This window comes from Ylistrum balloti, unplaced genomic scaffold, assembly GCF_031769215.1.
Source record: "Ylistrum balloti isolate Yb309-2 unplaced genomic scaffold, AGI_CSIRO_Ybal_v1 Utg370726, whole genome shotgun sequence".
Classification (NCBI taxonomy): domain Eukaryota; kingdom Metazoa; phylum Mollusca; class Bivalvia; order Pectinida; family Pectinidae; genus Ylistrum; species Ylistrum balloti.
This window is the reverse complement of record NW_026782430.1, coordinates 9,603-35,119: the sequence shown is the minus strand read 5'-3', so window position 1 is coordinate 35,119 and position 25,517 is coordinate 9,603. Positions and strand designations below refer to the sequence as shown.

Sequence of the window (25,517 nt, the reverse complement as noted above, 5' to 3'; positions counted from 1 at the left end):
GATATAAGGAATACATTTACCTGTCCTGTTCTGTGTGTGATATAAGGAATACATTTACCTGTCCTGTTCTGTGTGATATAAGGAATACATTTACCTGTCCTGTTCTGTGTGATATAAGGAATACATTTACCTGTCCTGTTCTGTGTGATATAAGGAATACATTTACCTGTCCTGTTCTGTGTGATAATACATTTACCTGTCCTGTTCTGTGTGATATAAGGAATACATTTACCTGTCCTGTTCTGTGTGATATAAGGAATACATTTACCTGTCCTGTTCTGTGTGATATAAGGAATACATTTACCTGTCCTGTTCTGTGTGATATAAGGAATACATTTACCTGTCCTGTTCTGTGTGATATAAGGAATACATTTACCTGTCCTGTTCTGTGTGATATAAGGAATACATTTACCTGTCCTGTTCTGTGTGATATAAGGAATACATTTACCTGTCCTGTTCTGTGTGATATAAGGAATACATTTACCTGTCCTGTTCTGTGTGATATAAGGAATACATTTACCTGTCCTGTTCTGTGTGATATAAGGAATACATTTACCTGTCCTGTTCTGTGTGTGATATAAGGAATACATTTACCTGTCCTGTTCTGTGTGATATAAGGAATACATTTACCTGTCCTGTTCTGTGTGATATAAGGAATACATTTACCTGTCCTGTTCTGTGTGATATAAGGAATACATTTACCTGTCCTGTTCTGTGTGATATAAGGAATACATTTACCTGTCCTGTTCTGTGTGATATAAGGAATACATTTACCTGTCCTGTTCTGTGTGTGATATAAGGAATACATTTACCTGTCCTGTTCTGTGTGTGATATAAGGAATACATTTACCTGTCCTGTTCTGTGTGATATAAGGAATACATTTACCTGTCCTGTTCTGTGTGATATAAGGAATACATTTACCTGTCCTGTTCTGTGTGATATAAGGAATACATTTACCTGTCCTGTTCTGTGTCTGATATAAGGAATACATTTACCTGTCCTTTTCTGTTCTGTGTGAGATAAGGAATACATTTACCTGTCCTGTTATGTTTGTGATATAAGGAATACATTTACCTGTTCTGTTCTGTGTGTGATATAAGGAAAACATTTACCTGTTCTGTTCTGTGTGTGATATAAGGAAAACATTGACCTGTCCTGTTCTGTGTGATATAAGGAATACATTTACCTGTCCTGTTCTGTGTGATATAAGGAATACATTTACCTGTCCTGTTCTGTGTGTGATATAAGGAATACATTTACCTGTCCTGTTCTGTGTGATATAAGGAATACATTTACCTGTCCTGTTCTGTGTGTGATATAAGGAATACATTTACCTGTCCTGTTCTGTGTGTGATATAAGGAATACATTTACCTGTCCTGTTCTGTGTGATATAAGGAATACATTTACCTGTCCTGTTCTGTGTGTGATATAAGGAATACATTTACCTGTCCTGTTCTGTGTGATATAAGGAATACATTTACCTGTCCTGTTCTGTGTGATATAAGGAATACATTTACCTGTCCTGTTCTGTGTGTGATATAAGGAATACATTTACCTGTCCTGTTCTGTGTGATATAAGGAATACATTTACCTGTCCTGTTCTGTGTGATATAAGGAATACATTTACCTGTCCTGTTCTGTGTGATATAAGGAATACATTTACCTGTCCTGTTCTGTGTGATATAAGGAATACATTTACCTGTCCTGTTCTGTGTGTGATATAAGGAATACATTTACCTGTCCTGTTCTGTGTGATATAAGGAATACATTTACCTGTCCTGTTCTGTGTGATATAAGGAATACATTTACCTGTCCTGTTCTGTGTGATATAAGGAATACATTTACCTGTCCTGTTCTGTGTGTGATATAAGGAATACATTTACCTGTCCTGTTCTGTGTGATATAAGGAATACATTTACCTGTCATGTTCTGTGTGATATAAGGAATACATTTACCTGTCCTGTTCTGTGTGATATAAGGAATACATTTACCTGTCCTGTTCTGTGTGATATAAGGAATACATTTACCTGTCCTGTTCTGTGTGTGATATAAGGAATACATTTACCTGTCCTGTTCTGTGTGTGATATAAGGAATACATTTACCTGTCCTGTTCTGTGTGATATAAGGAATACATTTACCTGTCCTGTTCTGTGTGATATAAGGAATACATTTACCTGTCCTGTTCTGTGTGTGATATAAGGAATACATTTACCTGTCCTGTTCTGTGTGATATAAGGAATACATTTACCTGTCCTGTTCTGTGTGATATAAGGAATACATTTACCTGTCCTGTTCTGTGTGTGATATAAGGAATACATTTACCTGTCCTGTTCTGTGTGATATAAGGAATACATTTACCTGTCCTGTTCTGTGTGTGATATAAGGAATACATTTACCTGTCCTGTTCTGTGTGATATAAGGAATACATTTACCTGTCCTGTTCTGTGTGTGATATAAGGAATACATTTACCTGTCCTGTTCTGTGTGATATAAGGAATACATTTACCTGTCCTGTTCTGTGTGTGATATAAGGAATACATTTACCTGTCCTGTTCTGTGTGATATAAGGAATACATTTACCTGTCCTGTTCTGTGTGATATAAGGAATACATTTACCTGTCCTGTTCTGTGTGTGATATAAGGAATACATTTACCTGTCCTGTTCTGTGTGTGATATAAGGAATACATTTACCTGTCCTGTTCTGTGTGATATAAGGAATACATTTACCTGTCCTGTTCTGTGTGATATAAGGAATACATTTACCTGTCCTGTTCTGTGTGATATAAGGAATACATTTACCTGTCCTGTTCTGTTGATGATAAGGAATACATTTACCTGTCCTTTTCTGTTCTGTGTGATATAAGGAATACATTTACCTGTCCTGTTCTGTGTGATATAAGGAATACATTTACCTGTCCTGTTCTGTGTGTGATATAAGGAATACATTTACCTGTCCTGTTCTGTGTGTGATATAAGGAATACATTTACCTGTCCTGTTCTGTGTGATATAAGGAATACATTTACCTGTCCTGTTCTGTGTGATATAAGGAATACATTTACCTGTCCTGTTCTGTGTGATATAAGGAATACATTTACCTGTCCTGTTCTGTGTGATATAAGGAATACATTTACCTGTCCTGTTCTGTGTGATATAAGGAATACATTTACCTGTCCTGTTCTGTGTGATATAAGGAATACATTTACCTGTCCTGTCCTGTGTGTGATATAAGGAATACATTTATCTGTCCTGTTCTGTGTGTGATAAGGAATACATTTACCTGTCCTGTTCTGTGTGTGATAAGGAATACATTTACCTGTCCTGTTCTGTGTCATATAAGGAATACATTTACCTGTCCTGTTCTGTGTGATATAAGGAATACATTTACCTGTCCTGTTCTGTGTGATATAAGGAATACATTTACCTGTCCTGTTCTGTGTGATATAAGGAATACATTTACCTGTCCTGTTCTGTTCTGTGTGATATGAGGAATACATTTACCTGTCCTGTTCTGTGTGATATAAGGAATACATTTACCTGTCCTGTCCTGTGTGTGATATAAGGAATACATTTATCTGTCCTGTTCTGTGTGATATAAGGATATAAGGTTCTGTGTGTGATATACATTTTACCTGTCCTGTTCTGTGTGTGATGTGTGTCCTGTGATATGAAGAATACATTTACCTGTCCTGTTCTGTGTGATATAAGGAATACATTTACCTGTCCTGTTCTGTGTGATATAAGGAATACATTTACCTGTCCTGTTCTGTGTGATATAAGGAATACATTTACCTGTCCTGTTCTGTGTGTGATATAAGGAATACATTTACCTGTCCTGTTCTGTGTGATATAAGGAATACATTTACCTGTCCTGTTATGTTTGTGATATAAGGAATACATTTACCTGTTCTGTTCTGTGTGTGATATAAGGAAAACATTTACCTGTTCTGTTCTGTGTGTGATATAAGGAAAACATTGACCTGTCCTGTTCTGTGTGATATAAGGAAGACATTGACCTGTCCTGTTCTGTGTGTGATATAAGGAATACATTTACCTGTCCTGTTCTGTGTGATATAAGGAATACATTTACCTGTCCTGTTCTGTGTCATATAAGGAATACATTTACCTGTCCTGTTCTGTGTCATATAAGGAATACATTTACCTGTCCTTTTCTGTTTGATATAAGAAATACATTGACGTGTCCTGTTCTGTGTGATATAAGGAATACATTTACCTGTCTTGTTCTGTGTGATATAAGGAATACATTTACCTGTCCTGTTCTGTGTGTGATATAAGGAATACATTTACCTGTCCTGTTCTGTGTGATATAAGGAATACATTTACCTGTCCTGTTCTGTGTGATATAAGGAATACATTTACCTGTCCTGTTCTGTGTGTGATATAAGGAATACATTTACCTGTCCTGTTCTGTGTGTGATATAAGGAATACATTTACCTGTCCTGTTCTGTGTGATATAAGGAATACATTTACCTGTCCTGTTCTGTGTGATATAAGGAATACATTTACCTGTCCTGTTCTGTGTGATATAAGGAATACATTTACCTGTCCTGTTCTGTGTGATATAAGGAATACATTTATCTGTCCTGTTCTGTGTGTGATAAGGAATACATTTACCTGTCCTGTTCTGTGTCATATAAGGAATACATTTACCTGTCCTGTTCTGTGTGTGATATACAGAATACATTTACCTGTCCTGTTCTGTGTGATATAAGGAATACATTTACCTGTCCTGTTCTGTGTGATATAAGGAATACATTTACCTGTCCTGTTCTGTGTGATAAGGAATACATTTACTTGTCATGTTCTGTGTCTGATATAAGGAATACATTTACCTGTCCTGTTCTGTGTGATAAAAGGAATACATTTACCTGTCCTGTTCTGTGTGTGATATAAGGAATACATTTACCTGTCCTGTTCTGTGTGATATAAGGAATACATTTACCTGTCCTGTTCTGTGTGATATAAGGAATACATTTACCTGTCCTGTTCTGTGTGTGATATAAGGAATACATTTACCTGTCCTGTTCTGTGTGATATAAGGAATACATTTACCTGTCCTGTTCTGTGTGTGATATAAGGAATACATTTACCTGTCCTGTTCTGTGTGTGATATAAGGAATACATTTACCTGTCCTGTTCTGTGTGATATAAGGAATACATTTACCTGTCCTGTTCTGTGTGATATAAGGAATACATTTACCTGTCCTGTTTTGTGTGATATAAGGAATACATTTACCTGTCCTGTTCTGTGTGTGATATACAGAATACATTTACCTGTCCTGTTCTGTGTGATATAAGGAATACATTTACCTGTCCTGTTCTGTGTGATATAAGGAATACATTTACCTGTCCTGTTCTGTGTGATATAAGGAATACATTTACCTGTCCTGTTCTGTGTGATATAAGGAATACATTTACCTGTCCTGTTCTGTGTGTGATATAAGGAATACATTTACCTGTCCTGTTCTGTGTGTGATATAAGGAATACATTTACCTGTCCTGTTCTGTGTGATATAAGGAATACATTTACCTGTCCTGTTCTGTGTGATATAAGGAATACATTTACCTGTCCTGTTCTGTGTGTGATATAAGGAATACATTTACCTGTCCTGTTCTGTGTGTGATATAAGGAATACATTTACCTGTCCTGTTCTGTGTGATAAGGAATACATTTACCTGTCCTGTTCTGTGTGTGATATAAGGAATACATTTACCTGTCCTGTTCTGTGTGTGATATAAGGAATACATTTACCTGTCCTGTTCTGTGTGATAAGGAATACATTTACCTGTCCTGTTCTGTGTGATATAAGGAATACATTTACCTGTCCTGTTCTGTGTGTGATATAAGGAATACATTTACCTGTCCTGTTCTGTGTGTGATATAAGGAATACATTTACCTGTCCTGTGTGATATAAGGAATACATTTACCTGTCCTGTTCTGTGTGATATAAGGAATACATTTACCTGTCCTATTCCGTGTGTGAAAATTAGATTGATCTTTGCTGGTCTATGTGAACCATTAACTCTTTCTCCTCTGTTCTATGTGTGAGATAAAACAGATTTACCTCCCTTGTTCTGTGTGTGAAAATAGAACAGATTTATCTCCTTTGTTCTTTGTATGAGATAAAAAAGACTTACCGGTACCTCCATTGTTCTGTGGAAGATAAAGACTATATCTGTTATATGGGAGACAGATATTTCAACTACTCTAACTTTCCATCAGGGCATTGTAAGAGTAAATTTAGCCTACCTTTTTAACAAACTGTGGTAAGACAAAGGCTGCACGATGTATAGCTGTGTTGTAATAGCGGAGATCCATCCGACAAATCTCTTCATCTGTGTAACATTTAACTGGCTCCTCAAACACCACATCCTGGAAACCGTACATTATATTATTGTCGTGTCTACTTTAGGATATACAATGTATCCAGTCCAGGTAAAATGTCAATGTGAATGTTCTAATATTTGCCAGCGGAAAGAGAAACTCAAGACAAGATGACAGAATACAAGATCTATTTTTTTTCATCACCCACACTAGTATTTCATCTAGTCAAAGATAAGTGATGGCTACATCTGGGCTAGAAAGTGAAAGGTTTTTACACAGAGAAGTTCCAAACCTTTTTACTTCTCCCATCCTTTTAAAGCGATTCCAATCTTTGAAACAAAGAAGTGATTTATGTTTTCTCCCATCATTTTTTCTATCTTAGGGCAGGGTTTTCTCCCATCATTTTTTCTATCTTAGGGCAAAGTTATTCTCAAAAGTGCTACAAATATACCAAAAAAATGATAATGTTATCCCAGTGTGACATTGCTATGGTACAAAAGGTGATTAGAAGATGCAACCTTATAGCAAGGCAGTTAAAGACAACTTCAGGACAAAGTTAAGACATAACTTAAAGTAGCAAGACTAGGAAATGAGCGGGCTTATAACCAGGCACTGACTTATTGGTGGATAGTAACTATATGTACAAACAAAAAGATAGCTGTACATACCGGGTTCGTGCTGCACATAACAAATCCAATATGGCCACCTGTGTAGCTTGGCATAAGCGTGTAGGCAAACCCTACACTGGGAAAAGATGTGCGTGCCATTGTTAAAAAGTTTCGAATAAATTCCAAGTCAAAATAGAAACTCTCACCTGTAGAAAAACATAATAATATGTTAGTTTCCTTATCATCAGGATGTGGAGATTAAAATACTTTTGATATTTTACATACAAATATATATGAAGACGATGCCTTTCTTAAATATACAGTTTAGCATTATTCCTTATAAGCATAATAAGCATAAAGCTGGCCAATACGATGTTGAAGAGTGATTTTCTGCATGGTCTTACCTTGTGAGCATACAATACCCCCAGGAGCCATTGCTGTCTTCATACTATTGTAGTAATCTGTTTCAAACAAACCTTTGGCTACACCTGTGTGATAATAAAGTGTACAATCCTTGATTTTGTGGAGACTTATTTAATTATTGGGAAATGTTCTTCCATGTCTATGGTGTAACGGACAGACGTAAGTGGAGGTGGATTTTGTGAGGAAGATTTATTCATGAAATCAAGTGGTTGGGTGGTGCGGTGGTTATTCACTCCTTGCCTTGCACCTTGCCCTCGGGAGTTCCATACCCGCAGCAAATGTGAGAAGGTATGATGTCACCGATCTGGTTTTCCCTTAGTGCCCCAATTTCCTCCTACATTAAGAAACCCCCTGCCCACTTCCATCCAGGCCAACACGAGTGATTCACATAAGCTGATCGCTTCTTTCGCAATTTTTGTGAAAGAGATAAAGTTTATATGAAATCAAGTGTCAATAAAAAGAATATGTTTAGAAAACCACAAATTTTGAGCAACAGCAACAGACATTGGAGGGCTTATTATCAGTTATAGACTTATTTATCACCCAACATATACTTATTACCAGACACTGGGTTACTACCAGACATGGGGTTATTACCAAGCATAGGGTTTATTACTAGATATGGGCTTATTACCAGACACTAGGTTACTACCAGACATGGGGTTATTACCAAGCATAGGGTTTATTACTAAATATGGGCTTATTACCAGACACTGGGTTACTACCAGACATGGGGTTATTACCAAGCATATGGTTTATTACTAGATATGGGCTTATTACCAGACACTGGGTTTTACCAGTCATGGGTTTATTACTAGATATGGGCTTATTACCAGTCACTGGGTTTTACCAGACATGGGGTTATTACCAAGCAATGGGTTTATTACTAGATATGGGCTTATTACCAGACACTGGGTTTTACCAGTCATGGGTTTATTACTAGATATGGGCTTATTACCAGACAATGGGTTTTACCAGACATGGGGTTATTACCAAGCATTGGATTTATTACTAGATATGGGCTTATTACCAGTCACTGGGTTTTACCAGACATGGGGTTATTACCAAGCATTGGGTTTATTACTAGATATGGGCTTATTAACAGACAATGGGTTTTACCAGACATGGGGTTATTACCAAGCATTGGGTTTATTACTAGATATGGGCTTATTACCAGACACTGGGTTTTACCAGACATGGGGTTATTACTAGATATGACATTATTATTACCTCCTGGTTCCTGTAACCTGTAAGAGTGATGATGAGTATCAAGATTACTTCTACTTACCTATCGGGTCTGGAGCATCTGTAATAATCACATCAAACTCTCCCTTATTCTGTTTCATGAACTCTACGCCATCACCGATTAACACACGCAGTCTTGGGTCTCCAAAACACTTGGACATTTCAGGGAGGTACTTTTTACTCACCTCTACAACTTGCTGAAATGATAAATATATTCCATCAATAAAGAAAAGTCTCATGGCAGGTTACAGTGTACAGATAGGATATTTATACAGGAGTTTAGGAATTAAGAGATGATAATCTTCTGTAAAAAACTCAACGCTGTACGGCGCAGCAGCCTAAAAATGTGATCAGTTGATACACATTGTTCTGAATCACTCTGTCAAAACTTAGAAAGTCCTGATCCCGAATTCTGACTAGATGTTGTAGGTTACACTGTAAGTGATGATAGAGGTTTGATCATGGTATCATTTAAGTGTACTGAAGACATACTGTAGACAATAAAAAAAGATCTATCACTTGATAGTGTTAAATGAGTAATTTGCTGTCTCTGGTTCCTAACATAAAATTCCACTGACAATTAAAATGGGCGGATGCCAAATTTTGATGTACGTACATGTACAACCATCAATGGTAATGTTTTACAGGTGACTATGTATTCTGTCATACCTTGTGCCTGATTTGAAGGTGGTATACCTGGTGCCTGATTTGAGGGTGGTATACCCGGTGCCTGATTTGAGGGTGGGATACCCGGTGCCTGATTTGAGGGTGGTATACCCGGTGCCTGATTTGAGGGTGGGATACCCGGTGCCTGATTTGAGGGTGGTATACCCGGTGCCTGATTTGAGAGTGGTATACCCGGTGCCTGATTTGAGGGTGGTATACCCAGTGCCTGATTTGAAGGTGGTATACCCGATGCCTGATTTGAGGGTGGGATACCCGGTGCCTGATTTGAGGGTGGTATACCCGGTGCCTGATTTGAGAATAGTATACCCGGTGACTGATTTGAGGGTGGTATACCCGGTGCCTGATTTGAGGGTGGTATACCCGGTGCCTGATTTGAAGGTGGTATATCCGGTGCCTGATTTGAAGGTGGTATACCAGGTGCCTGATTTGAAGGTGCTATATCCGGTGCCTGATTTGAAGTTGGTATACCCGGTGCCTGATTTGAAGGTGGTATACCCGGTGCCTGATTTGAGGGTGGTATACCTGGTGCCTGATTTGAGGGTGGGATACCCGGTGCCTGATTTGAGGGTGGTATACCCGGTGCCTGATTTGAAGGTGGTATATCTGGTGCCTGATTTGAAGGTGGTATACCTGGTGCCTGATGGTTACCTGGTGCCTGATTTGAGGTGGTATATCTGGTGCCTGATTTGAAGGTGTATATCTGGTGCCTGATTTGAAGGTGGTATATCCCGGTGCCTGATTTGAGGGTGGTATACCTGGTGCCTGATTTGATATCTTGGGTGGGTGGTATACCTACCTGGTGCCTGATTTGAAGGTGGTATTCCTGGTGCCCGATTTGAAGGTGGTATACCTGGTGCCCGATTTGAAGGTGGTATACCTGGTGCCTGATTTGAAGGTGGTATACCTGGTGCCTGATTTGAAGGTGGTATATCTGGTGCCTGATTTGAAGGTGGTATACCTGGTGCCTGATTTGAAGGTGGTATACCTGGTGCCTGATTTGAAGGTGGTATATCTGGTGCCTGATTTGAAGGTGGTATATCTGGTGCCTGATTTGAAGGTGGTATATCTGGTGCCTGATTTGAAGGTGGTATATCTGGTGCCTGATTTGAAGGTGGTATATCTGGTACCTGATTTGAATGTGACCAATTGCCCTAGTGTTGTCAATTTATCAAAAGTTGATTTTTCTGGGCCAACCATTTTTGACTCTTAACTATTAACTTTTTTCTGATCCAACTTAAAATGAAGTGAGCAATACCAGGAATCAGGAGGAACTTTGAGAAAGATCCAAATAATAAATAGAAATGTTTAAGGATGGACCATGGATGAATAGTGATTTGAACAGCCTATGATGATTGGCTAAAATCTGTAATAGTACAATCATATTTAGATCTTATATTTCTGGGACAAAGGAAAAAATATATAATCAAATCAATGTTATACCTCATCAATTTCACATAGAACCACACTCTGGATGTTATGTTTCAGGACTTCACGAACAACGCCTCCATCACCACCTCCGACAACCAGGACCTGTTGAAACATGAGTCACAGGTAAAATCCAACTGGAAAATTACACCTCAAAGTGAAGACAGAAGACACTGAACACAAACTGCTTCATTATACAGTAAAATGACAAGAGGCCTAGCAGTCTTGACAGTCATCTGAGATAGCAATATTGTTTGTATAGGTTAAAGTGTCATGAAACAGAAATTGTGACACTGAATATAGACAGTGTCAATACATGCATTCCATCAAAACTGTCATCCTATACTGATTATTCTAATAAAGTTATTTCCAGTCGGAAATAAACAACGTTATGCTCAAAAATACCATTTCTCTATGAGAATTACGGTAAAGTCTAAACAAAAATATTCCTCCCCTGGAGAAAATTTGAGATTCATTTTGGTAGTAAAAGCACCTTAAGATGCTTCCATTCATGATGAGTATTTGATTCTACCATATCTGGGTGCTGAGAAGAAGATTTTTGAAATATAAGTCAATATGAACCCTTTTGGTCCCACCCATCAGCCCGTAGAGGTCAGTCAGGATCAAAATGGGCATACCATGAAGTTGTCATCCTTCACTTATAATTCTAACCAAGTTTGAAATATTTCCAATGGAAATTAAACAAATTATGCTCAAAAATCTATTTTGCCTATATAAACTACAGTAAACTTTACCCCCTCCCCACGGGGATATGCGAGACCCTGGGGCCATGAAATTCATAATTTTGGTAAAGCTCCTTAAAATGCTTCCATGCATGAAGAGTATTTGATTCTACCATATCTGGGTGTTGAGAAGAAAAGTTTTGAAATCCAGGGATGGTTTCTGCAAAATTTCATTGAAATCAGATCAGAGGTTTTTAAAAAGAAATCGAAAATGTTAAATTGCTTATGGATGGATGGCGCCTGATGAAGGTGATTAGAATAGGTCAGCATGAGACTTTGCCTCAGGTGACCTATAAAAATCCTGTTACAAGGGACAAAATAAAAGAAATCAAATTAATCAATGCAAAAACATGTGATACATATTTTAAAAATTTGATCAGACAAGAGACATATGCATATTCAATGGTTTTTATTTCATTTAGATGCAATCGCTCAAGACGGAAAAATAAGGAATGCCACAGAATATACCTTACATTGGACAAAGAGCATGTGTTTGTTACTTCTGCTCCTTCCTCAAACAAGAATATAACAACCAAAAAATATTGTTTGATGCAGTTAAGCATCCAGTGTTACGTCCTGGTAAATTACTCTTAGATGTGATTGATATATTTAATATTACACAAGAAAACCTAAAATCTATAAGAAAGGCCATTCTATATTTAACAAATGGTGGATAAGAAGCATGTGGCATATCATATAGGTAGTTGTTCCTTGGACGCACAGGTTCACCAAACATAATTTAGTGTCTTCGTTACGTAATTCCATTCTGCAATAGGTTTACTACTTTGATGATGGAATGTGCATAGACATTAAATCTATGTAAAGCAACTTGACATGACATTAGTTTTAACATTGGAATTTCCTGTTGTATAACAGGTGTATCTATTCTCAGATTTTGAACTGGATGTAATGCAGGACACCAGAATTGCAACTAGTGAATAAAGTCATTGTCAAGAGAAAAATTTCTTTCAAATATAAACATAAATTTTAAAATCTGTAAAGATATTATTCATTCAGTTTATATTACCTATTAGTACCCCAAAAAACTTGTTGGTTTAAAAAATTGGTGTCCCGTTAGATCAGCGAATTAGTACCCCAAAAAACTTGTTGGTTGAAAAATTGGTGTCCTGATAGATCAGCAAATTAGTACCCCCAAAAAAATGTCGGTTGATAAATTGGTGTCCCGTTAGATCAGCGAATTAGTACCCCAAAAAACTTGTTGGTTGAAAAATCGGTGTCCCGTTAGATCAGCGAATTAGTACCCCCAAAAAAATGTCGGTTGAAAAATTGGTGTCCCGTTAGATCAGCGAATTAGTACCCCAAAAAACTTGTTGGTTGAAAAATTGGTGTCCTGATAGATCAGCGAATTAGTACCCTAAAAAACTTGTTGGTTGAAAAATTGGTGTCCTGTTAGATCAGCGAATTAGTACCCCAAAAAACTTGTTGGTTGAAAAATTGGTGTCCTGTTAGATCAGCGAATTAGTACCCCAAAAAACTTGTTGGTTGAAAAATTGGTGTCCCGTTAGATCAGCGAATTAGTACCCCAAAAAACTTGTTGGTTGAAAAATTGGTGTCCTGTTAGATCAGCGAATTAGTACCCCAAAAAACTTGTTGGTTGAAAAATTGGTGTCCTGTTAGATCATCTGCTGATTATTTTAGTTAATGGCCTAAAACTGAAGTAATGAATATTCATGGAAATACATTATTTAAATAGAAAGTAATTTTTCATGAATTTTGACAATAAAATGTACCTGTGAAGTAAATAAATTCTCAAATGAACAGCATTTGGTGTCCTCGTACGTCCAGGAACTCTTCATACACAGCTGTATTTTATCCATCATTCATAGCAGAACTATCTTCTCCTTTATTGGTCAGGATGCAACATCAGTTCATGTGAAATCTACTACATCATAATGTTTCACGTTGTTTTATATATTCGAAATGGTTGTCCTAGAAGTTACAAATATTTTATGACACCAAAGACATGCTCATAATATATAAGACCATCGCTATGTCTGAGTTATATAACACACAATATTGCTATGTCTGAGTTATATAACACACACTATTGCTATGATTTAGTTATATAACACACACTGTTGCTATGATTAAGTTATATAACACACACTATTGCTATGATTGAGTTATATAACACACACTATTGCTATGTCTGAGATATATAACACACACTATTGCTATGTCTGAGTTATATAACACACATTGTTGCTATGTCTGAGTTATATAACACACACTGTTGCTATGTCTGAGTTATATAACACACACTGTTGCTATGTCTGAGTTATATAACACACACTGTTGCTATGATTAAGTTATATAACACACACTATTGCTATGATTGAGTTATATAACACACACTATTGCTATGTCTGAGTTATATAACACACACTATATGTTATATATACACACACTGTTGCTATATTACACACACTATTGCTATGTCTGAGTTATATAACACACACTTTTGCTATGATTAAGTTATATAACACACACTATTGCTATGTCTGAGCTATATAACACACACTATTGCTATGATTATTGCTATGATTGAGTTATATAACACACACTATTGCTATGACTTAGTTATATAACACACACTCTTGCTATGACTCAGTTATATAACACACACTGTTGCTATGATTAAGTTATATAACACACACTATTGCTATGATTGAGTTATATAACACACACTATTGCTATGATTAAGTTATATAACACACACTATTGCTATGATTGAGTTATATAACACACACTGTTGCTATGATTAAGTTATATAACACACACTATTGCTATGATTAAGTTATATAAAACACAATATTGCTATGTCTGAGTTATATAACACACCCTATTGCTATGATTAAGTTATATAACACACACTATTGCTATGATTAAGTTATATAACACACACTATTGCTATGATTAAGTTATATAACACACACTATTGCTATGATTGAGTTATATAACACACAATATTGCTATGATTGAGTTATATAACACACACTATTGCTATGATTGAGTTATATAACACACACTATTGCTATGATTGAGTTATATAACACACACTATTGCTATGATTAAGTTATATAACACACACTATTGCTATGATTGAGTTATATAACACACACTATTGCTATGATTAAGTTATATAACACACACTATTGCTATGATTGAGTTATATAACACACACTATTGCTATGATCTGAGTTATATAACACACACTATTGCTATGATTGAGTTATATAACACACACTGTTGCTATGATTTTATATAACACACACTATTGCTATGATTAAGTTATATAACACACACTATTGCTATGATTGAGTTATATAACACACACTATTGCTATGTATGAGTTATATAACACACACTATTGCTATGTCTGAGCTATATAACACACACTATTGCTATGATTGAGTTATATAACACACACTATTGCTATGATTGAGTTATATAACACACACTATTGCTATGATTGAGTTATATAACACACAATATTGCTATGTCTGAGATATATAACACACAATATTGCTATGTCTGAGTTATATAACACACACTGTTGCTATGATTAAGTTATATAACACACACTATTGCTATGATTGAGTTATAACACACACTTGCTATGATTAAGTTATATAACACACACTATTGCTATGATTGAGTTATATAACACACACTGTTGCTATGATTAAGTTATATAACACACACTATTGCTATGATTAAGTTATATAACACACAATATTGCTATGATCTGAGTTATATAACACACACTATTGCTATGATTGAGTTATATAACACACACTATTGCTATGATTGAGTTATGTTGCTATGTCTGACACACACTTTTGCTATGTCTGAGTTATATAACACACACTGTTGCTATGATTGAGTTATATAACACACAATATTGCTATGATTGAGTTATATAACACACACTATTGCTATGATTAAGTTATATAACACACACTAATGCTATGATTGAGTTATATAACACACATTATTGCTATGATTGAGTTATATAACACACACTATTGCTATGTCTGAGTTATATAACACACACTTGCTATGATTAAGTTATATAACACACACTATTGCTATGATTAAGTTATATAACACACACTATTGCTATGATTAAGTTATATAACACACACTATTGCTATGATTGAGTTATATAACACACACTATTGCTATGATTAAGTTATATAACACACACTATTGCTATGTCTGAGTTATATAACACACACTTGCTATGATTAAGTTATATAACACACACTATTGCTATGATTAAGTTATATAACACACACTATTGCTATGATTGAGTTATATAACACATACTATTGCTATGATTAAGTTATATAACACACACTATTGCTATGATTGAGTTATATAACACACACTATTGCTATGATTGAGTTATATAACACACACTATTGCTATGATTGAGTTATATAACACACACTGTTGCTATGATTGAGTTATATAAAACACAATATTGCTATGTCTGAGTTATATAACACACCCTATTGCTATGATTGAGTTATATAACACACACTATTGCTATGATTGAGTTATATAACACACACTATTGCTATGATTAAGTTATATAACACACACTATTGCTATGATTGAGTTATATAACACACATTATTGCTATGATTGAGTTATATAACACACACTATTGCTATGTCTGAGTTATATAACACACACTTGCTATGATTAAGTTATATAACACACACTATTGCTATGATTAAGTTATATAACACACACTATTGCTATGATTAAGTTATATAACACACACTATTGCTATGATTGAGTTATATAACACACACTATTGCTATGATTAAGTTATATAACACACACTATTGCTATGTCTGAGTTATATAACACACACTGTTGCTATGATTAAGTTATATAACACACACTATTGCTATGATTGAGTTATATAACACACACTATTGCTATGATTAAGTTATATAACACACACTATTGATATGATTGAGTTATATAACACACACTGTTGCTATGATAAATTTATATAACACACACTATTGCTATGATTAAGTTATATAAAACACAATATTGCTATGTCTGAGTTATATAACACACCCTATTGCTATGATTGAGTTATATAACACACATTTGCTATGATTAAGTTATATAACACACACTATTGCTATGATTAAGTTATATAACACACACTATTGCTATGATTAAGTTATATAACACACACTATTGCTATGATTGAGTTATATAACACACACTATTGCTATGATTAAGTTATATAACACACACTATTGCTATGTCTGAGTTATATAACACACACTGTTGCTATGATTAAGTTATATAACACACACTATTGCTATGATTGAGTTATATAACACACACTATTGCTATGATTAAGTTATATAACACACACTATTGCTATGATTGAGTTATATAACACACACTGTTGCTATGATAAATTTATATAACACACACTATTGCTATGATTAAGTTATATAAAACACAATATTGCTATGTCTGAGTTATATAACACACCCTATTGCTATGATTGAGTTATATAACACACACTATTGCTATGATTGAGTTTTAAACACAAACTGTTGCTATGTCTGAGTTTTATAACACTCACTATTGCTATGTCTGAGTTATATAACACACACTGTTGCTATGATTGAGTTATATAACACACAATATTGCTATGATTGAGTTATATAACACACACTATTGCTATGTCTGAGCTATATAACACACACTGTTGCTATGATTGAGTTATATAACACACACTATTGCTATGATTAAGTTATATAAAACACAATATTGCTATGTCTGAGTTATATAACACACCCTATTGCTATGATTGAGTTATATAACACACGCTATTGCTATGATTGAGTTATATAACACACAATATTGCTTGGTCTGAGTTATATAACTCACACTATTGCTATGTCTGAGTTATATAACACACACTATTTCTATGATTGAGTTATATAAAACACAATATTGCTATGTCTGAGTTATATAACACACAATATTGCTTGGTCTGAGTTATATAACACACACTATTGCTATGTCTGAGCTATATAACACACACTATTGCTATGATTGAGTTATATAAAACACAATATTGCTATGTCTGAGTTATATAACACACAATATTGCTATGAATGAGTTATATAACACACACTGTTGCTATGATTGAGTTATATAACACACACTGTTGCTATGTCTGAGTTATATAACACACACTATTGCTATGATTGAGTTATATAACACACAATATTGCTATGTCTGAGTTATATAACACACACTATTGCTATAATTGAGTTTTTTAAATTGATGCTACAGAAGAAAGCTTGTATAAAGCTACCAGTAGAATTGATGCTACAAAAGATAGCTTGTCTAAAGCTACCAGTAGAATTGATGCTACAAAAGTTAGCTTGTCTAAAGCTACTAGTAGAATTATTGCTACAGAGGATAGCTTGTCTAAAGCTACCAGTAGAATTGATGCTACAAAAGTTAGCTTGTCTAAAGCTACTAGTAGAATTATTGCTACAGAGGATAGCTTGTCTAAAGCTACCAGTAGAATTGATGCTACAAAAGTTAGCTTGTCTAAAGCTACTAGTAGAATTATTGCTACAGAGGATAGCTTGTCTAAAGCTACCAGTAGAATTGATGCTACAAAAGTTAGCTTGTCTACAGCTACCGGTAGAATTGATGCTACAAAAGTTAGCTTGTCTAAAGGTACTAGTAGAATTGATGCTAGTTGTTTTTCAGTAAGTGATTGCATTAGTGTTCCTCCACACTTGTTTTTCAGTAAGTACAAGTCATAGCTCAAGGATATAGTTACTACACATTAAATCAAAGTACTGAAAGTACTGGTATGCTAAGACCATTAAAAAAATAAATTCTTTGTTATTAGCTTGCTATATACTGAAACCAACTATATGCAAGCAGTAAATCATTGCAGCCCATAAAAAATGACCAGCAGATATCAGAAATAACAAGCATAGTAGTATTACTTATGTAATACATGTCCCAAGTAGGCTCCAAGATGCAATGATAGGGAAGTTGTCCATTTCTTTGGATACATTGTAGGAAATGTTGATCTTGGACAACATATTATCACTTTAAAAACTGTGTATCTTATTGGTTTAAGACCATTAGTTAGACCATCATGCAAATAACATGCTACATACAAATATTGGGCAGCTTCATTTTCCAGATTGTTTGTAAATGACTGCATAAGAGTGCCAATTTTCTACAACAAACATGATATGTCACCATAACTTAAAATAAAAGATGCCTATTCTTTCGGAACACCTGGTCTTATTCTCCTTGTACTTTTTCAGGGAATCTTCGAGTAGATATTGTCTTTGTTTCAATTTTACACTTGTTTTGCTGGTTCTACAATTCTGTTGACATGTTTATATATTCTTTGTTCTCTAAAACTTGTCGCAAGATATTTTATTCCTCTTGTATTATCATTTTTTAACATCCTAACAGTGACCTTGAACCTTGAAATTTGCAAGATGTGAAATCTTTCAGGTTGGGAAATTTGATAGAAAAATGAGGGTAATGCAAAGAAGACCCCCATGCATCTATCCGTTTTTAGACTGTGACCTTGATCTTTGACATCTGACCCTGAATTTCTAAAGAAACCGACTTCTTATAAGGGATACATGTTCCAAATTTGATTAAGGTATACTGTCTTAGTCTCAATGCGTTTACAAGGTAATATATAGTACTTATGCAAGTACTGTGACCTCTACATTCAATCCTCAAAATCATTACTATATCCTCTCCACATTGCCCAGGGATAACTGAAACTGTAATCCAAACGATAACTAATACCCCCAACACCCACAGCCTTAGCTATCTCCCCATGGTGACCTTTTGCACAGAAACATCCTCTGAAACACAGCGGCATGTGCACGTTACCCAACATTCCTGCAAAGTTTTGTTGAAATTGGTCCGCAGGTTTAGAAGTTGACCGACGAGCAAAAGCCGTCTATATTGACCAGTTGCCATGGCAATCAATATTTCGAGGGAAAATGGTGCATGCACATCTACACATTGTCTTGAATATTACTGAAAAGTTTCATTGGAGTTGTCCAGACAAGATGTGTCTACAGACAGACAAACAGATGGATGGACTGATAGACAACCTGATTCCAGTTTACCCACCCTTTTGGTGGTTTAAGAATGCACAAGAGTGCTTACAAATTCCATGTGTACAGACATTATGGAAAAATAAAAATAATAATAATAAAACATGATACAGATGCTTATATCTTGTTTTACATTACATCTTGTCATGTCAATATCCTAGTACAAGATTGCATACACAAAATTGTTGTAGGTAGACTTTTAAGATACATAAAAAAATACATGCCTAAGTTTAAATGAAGGTTTTAAACAGAAGTCGTATTATGTTCAGTATACAGTGATTTTTCTAGACAATTGTAAACTATAAACTTGGTATACAGCCATCTTTTCTACACATTTGTAAACAACAAACTCAGTATGCGGTGATATTTTCTACAAAAAGTTTTTTTTATATATATTGTATACACTAAACTCAGAAAAAAAATAAATAAGGAAACCTTTCTATGTACACTACAAACTTAGTATACAGTGATCCTTCCTACACAAACTTGGTATAACTAGTGAATCTTTCTACTCAAGTAAATTGAAGATTGTATACAAATTTACTACAAATGCAGTATACAATGATCTTTTCCATATTTTTTAGTTTCCGCGATTTGTTGATTCTTCTTTTGTGATGGTAAATATATTGCTGCTTTAGAGAGTACTGTGACCTTAAAAGGCAACATGGTTGTTAGCATCTCCTCAAGTTATTAATCATCTTCAACATCTAATTGGAGGTTGGAAAGAAGGACGTTTTTCTCCACCATAAGGTTTTCAAATCCATTGTTGGTCACAATGGCCAATTCCAACTTAGAAGAATCAATAGAGATACCTTCTACCATTCCAGATTTCATTTCTTCAGGGACATCCACCTGCTGAAAGAGAGTAAGGGAAATAAATAACTATATTTCATTATTGCTATGATTATGTGCAAGAAATATACACTTCTGTATAAGCCTATAGTCTTCCCAATAGGACAAAATAATAATATCTTGACCATGGTCATACAGAGATTGAATCATAAAATTAAATCTGTGCAGTATGATAATTTAATTTGACATTTGTATTTCAAAAATCATTTTGACTTAAAAAGTAATGTGTAATTTAATTAATTACAATGGACTGTCATGTAACGGCAATTTAATTATTTTGAAAATACCTGTAATGGCAATGCCATTTTCATAATGTAATTGTAATTTAATTAATTACATCATCATGTAATTGAACCCATGCCTGTTACAAACAGTAGCCGTCCTAACTGATCCTAAATTAACTTTGGCTACGTCGATCACAAAATTAACTTTGACTATGTCTATTACAAATGCCACATTTAGCTACAGTAGAGGTATTTCAAAAATGTACGTCATTGTAACTGAAAGTTCTGAACAAACCACTACAAAGCCTGGTTAACTGTACTAAGAAAATGTCGTCTCAATTAATCAATTTTATTCATTATCGACATCTTATTGTTGTACTTCCAGTCACTTGAGTTTCTTAAAGTTTCAATTTGACTTTTAATAAGGCCCAAAGTGATAATACTGCAATGTCTTAATAAGCTCTCGAGGGGTATTGGTTAGACTATTTATCCCATTTCATTCCATTCACCATGGAAACAAAACTCTAAAACGCTTAAAAACAGTCGACAATTAACGACAAATATTGAGCCTAGGGCTGTGTAAAACTGATGAATCAAGTGTTGAACTGAAAGTTGACGCAGTTGACATAATACTGAAATTTCTGAGATGAACAAATACAGTACATATATTAAAAGTTCAGGCATAATAAGAATTGTACCAATTACACTTTACACATTCACACTGGGACCTTACACTTTACACATTCACACTGGGATCTAACACTTTGCTAGGTTTATCCTAATCTTCATTAAAACACTTTCCGGGATTCAGATGTTAATTGACATCTTCATTATTCCCAATTTTCATATTGTAATCGTTCACATGCATCACTCTTCAACAGAATCAACGAGACATCATGTCAGAAAGACAAAAACTAAATTTAAGCTAAAACTATATATATAAACTTCATATGTAAACCTTACAATTGGCATAGCTGTAGAGTTCCCATACGATTTCATACCCTGGACTTGGGGTACTTATAAATTATCTCCGATCAGAAATTTGAAAGAGCTAGATCTACAATAGCACGGACAGTGACTGATATTTTAAAGTAAAATCAATATATTACACCGATAGATTCCTAGATCTATTCACAGTAGCGTAAGTAGTACAGTACAATATTATGGATAAGTTTTTTCTGTTTAATTTCCGATCTGTTGGGCCACGGACAGAAGTGACTGCGATGAGACCATTATGAAATGATCATTCAAAAATAAATTCATTTCAAAACACTGAAATACTTTACGGAAGCAACAAAAATGTGCTAGATGCTTACATAACATTTTTTCAAATGCATACTGCTTCAAAGGAAAAGTCTTGAAAATATTTTGAAAAAAGTGCCATGGCGGCAGTGCCCAGCTTGCGCATCGCCGTCGAGCCTAAATTCAATACATGCGATGGCTCATTTCAAATGAATTGTTGCAAAAAATGCAATTGCTAGTTCAGTATAAGTATTGACATTAAATTCAGCTTATATATATATATATAGTGATACTTACCTACATAAGTTACCCGCCATCTTCTTTCAGCCGCCGTCTTCTTTCCGGGGCAGCACCGAGCACCCCAGCTGTTTCCGTCAAAATTTTATGCTACTCTAAATCATTCTTATTTTAGTTTCATTTTTATTTTCAACTACATATTTCAGTATTTTTAATAGTTTTCAACAGTATTAAACGGGAAGTAAATTTTCGAAAAAGAAAAAAAAAGATATACATGTATATGACACCCACAATGCATCGCGCGGAAAAGAAAGTTAAGTCGCCATATTGGCATCGCCTCGCAAAAATTACCACCATAAACGTGAGTCTTTGTCATTGTATTTACAAATTTCGATGTCTGATTATCATTAATACACAACACAAAACGTTTTCTTGATGTACAAGTAATGAAGAAAATGTCGATAAGTTTGTTTCATTTAATGACTAGCATCAGCAACTTGTAGGGGCGATAATCCAATGATTACAGTAATGTCCGGCAGATGGAGTAGGAGTAAACTTTCGATTTATGAACCAATGAAAACGAAGTACTGATACTCAGGGCCAGGGGCGACAGCAACATGCTGGATAGCATTGAAAATGCTCTTAGCATAAAAAAGCAAAAAGAAAAGAAACAAAAAAGAGATCCTGCAAGGATCTTGGTGCCTACTTTTGTTTGATCTTTAATTGGTATTTAAAAGTTGGATCTTTTCTTTTGTAAAGATAATCTTGAACTGTAAGCCATTATATTTTCCTGATCTGTCCTAAAGTCAAATCTGTGAAAGATTCAACATTTCCCATGAAATAGCAATAACAACATTTCATTGACAAAATCCAACATGGCGGCCTGTCAGCCATTTTATCAGTCTTAAAATCAAGATGGCACAACTACCCTAATCTTTATGTGAAAATTAGGAAAGATCCAACTAGCATTTCTCAAGAAAAACAATAACAATAATCCATTGTCAAACAAAAGATGGGCACCTGTTAGTCATTTTGCCACCTGTCAGCCATATTATTTTTCTACTTTATCCAAAAATCAAAACGGCATAACAAGAAATCAAATGTAAAGCTTGGAATAAGTATTGATTGTAATTCCTCATATTGATAAAACACCTAAAACATTGTTGATATTTTGCAAATTTCTCAAAAAATTCTCCTTCCCCAAACTAATATATTCATTCAAAACAATCATAACTACTAATATTGTTCAAGTAGAAATCAAAGAATTTCTTATATACGGCCTTAAGTGAATTCACCAGAGTTTAATTAATGCACCATGTAGTGCAGTCCTTATGATACTGTACATATACATAGAACAGATGTCCAGACTTGCAATTAGCACAGGATGTGCATTTGAAATATCCATGAATTCACAGGCAATATATCTCATGGTAAGTAATGATGTAGGAAGTAAAAAACAGATGTTAAATAAAAATGTTTATACAGGAAGTAGAGTTATACCAGACATATCCCTCAGAGTTAACTGTTTATACAGGAAGTAGAGTTATACCAGACATATCCCTCAGAGAAAAAATTTCAGAGTAAATTGAGATGGGAGGACTCTTGTGTTGAAGTTTAGGAGAAAGAAAAAACAAGAAATGATGATTATCTGGATGCAGATGTATACATGCAAAATCACTAGTTTTGATTTTACTAGCAGTATAATTTTGCTATAATGACTTGCATCAAATTATTTCAAATATTACATTCAATAAGCAAGTCACCATAATGACTTTTACTTCTCTTTCCTGGCTTTTCTTTGTTTTTTTTTTTTTTTACACCTTTTTTCTCCTATATATAGATATGTAGTTAGTTGAGGCCATGTAGAAAGAGATCTCATTTCTATACAAAATTGGTAATTGAATATAATATACACTTGTAGAAGAACCTTACAGCTTGAATTAGATAAATCATAGAAAATGTCAGAAAACTTTGTTTTAAGTTTAAAAATGGACCTTTTTTGGGTGAGGATGACAGTTGAGTGGTAAGTGAGCAATCATTTCTTGGTAGGCAAATTCATCCCGCTCTGAACACTGTACTATTCCATCCAGGACCAAGACATTTCCAAAAGATTTGCTGAAAAAACAAAAACAATTTTAGAAATTACACAAGAGGAGAAAAGAAAAATGTGAAGTATAGTTGAAACTCCAAATTGCTGGAGTCGAAATTCCATTTGAGTCGAATTAGGTCCCAATTTTGTTTCTTCTATATCTTTATAATTTTAGTTCGGGGTTGGACGAGTCATATTTCATTGTGTCGAAACTTCGGTTGAGCTGAAGTAATTTTTCAGTTCCTTCAATTATAAAGCAATGGAAAAGTCATTGGTTAACTAAAAATTATTTTTTGTCGAAACTTCTGATAAAATCTGTATATGGGTCAATCGTGCACACAATACTCCGTCTCTAGCTCTTAATTATCAATTTAATTATCCACTTAAAAGTTGGCTTCTTAACTAGTGTAACCATCCTGTAGCAGTGACTTACCCGCATGTTAAAAAGGTAGTATGCTTACACATGACATGAAATCATTTAGCTTGGTTGTGTGCATCTTCAGGAATCATAAAAACGAAACTCACACCAGTAAGAACCTTTTGACGAAATCTGATCCCCACAATTTCAAGGGAAACTAATTTTTGAGTTTGTTTACTAAAGGACTGTGATTTTGAGGTTTTTTAATGTAAAACCAATTTTCATGATGTAATACTTACCATAACTTTAGTATGCAAATACAGTACCTACACCCATCTTTGTATCCCAACAACAAAAGATTCAAAAGAAAAACAATCCCGCCCTCCCTACGATCCATGAGCCATCACGGCAGGAACGCAGAGTGATCTCCCTTCCTCTAATAACCTTTATGGCGTAAACCCCACAGAGGGGCAGCCAGGCAGACAAGGAAGAGGGGAGGATAGGGTGGAACTCCATAAAGTTATGGTAAGTATTACATCATGAAAATTGGTTTTACATTAAAAAACCTCAATTTCATTTCAGTAATAATTACCATAACTTTAGTATGCGAATTCGTCTTACCGTAGTGGTGACTAGAAGCCAGGCAGCCCCTTCAGCACAACCAAAGTAGTAGGGAGGGAGAACAGAGTGCTAAAGTGAAGGAAGGGACCTCTCTGTGAAAGAGCAGGTGTACCCACATGCCGCCGTACGGAAAGACATGGCCCGGGGCTAACGAGGAGGCCCAGCCACTGACTATGCCACCACCAAAGGTCCCAATGAATACAGGCCTTCTGAGTGGGAAG

General features: G+C 35.0%; 1 protein-coding gene across 1 annotated transcript in view; it reads right to left on the bottom strand.

Moving 5' to 3' along the window:
- The window catches only part of LOC132557794 (spermidine synthase-like), a gene marked incomplete at its 5' end in the record, with an annotated part of 33,131 nt that extends 8,131 nt beyond the window's left edge, over positions 1-25,000 (bottom strand). Inside the window, 7 exons of the mRNA XM_060222321.1 lie at positions 6,276-6,398; positions 7,019-7,164; positions 7,363-7,446; positions 8,670-8,823; positions 10,754-10,843; positions 24,223-24,343; positions 24,975-25,000. Of these exons, the coding sequence (XP_060078304.1) occupies positions 6,276-6,398; positions 7,019-7,164; positions 7,363-7,446; positions 8,670-8,823; positions 10,754-10,843; positions 24,223-24,343; positions 24,975-25,000 (744 nt within the window). The remainder of the gene's footprint in view (positions 1-6,275; positions 6,399-7,018; positions 7,165-7,362; positions 7,447-8,669; positions 8,824-10,753; positions 10,844-24,222; positions 24,344-24,974) is intronic.
- Positions 25,001-25,517: the final 517 nt, after the last annotated feature.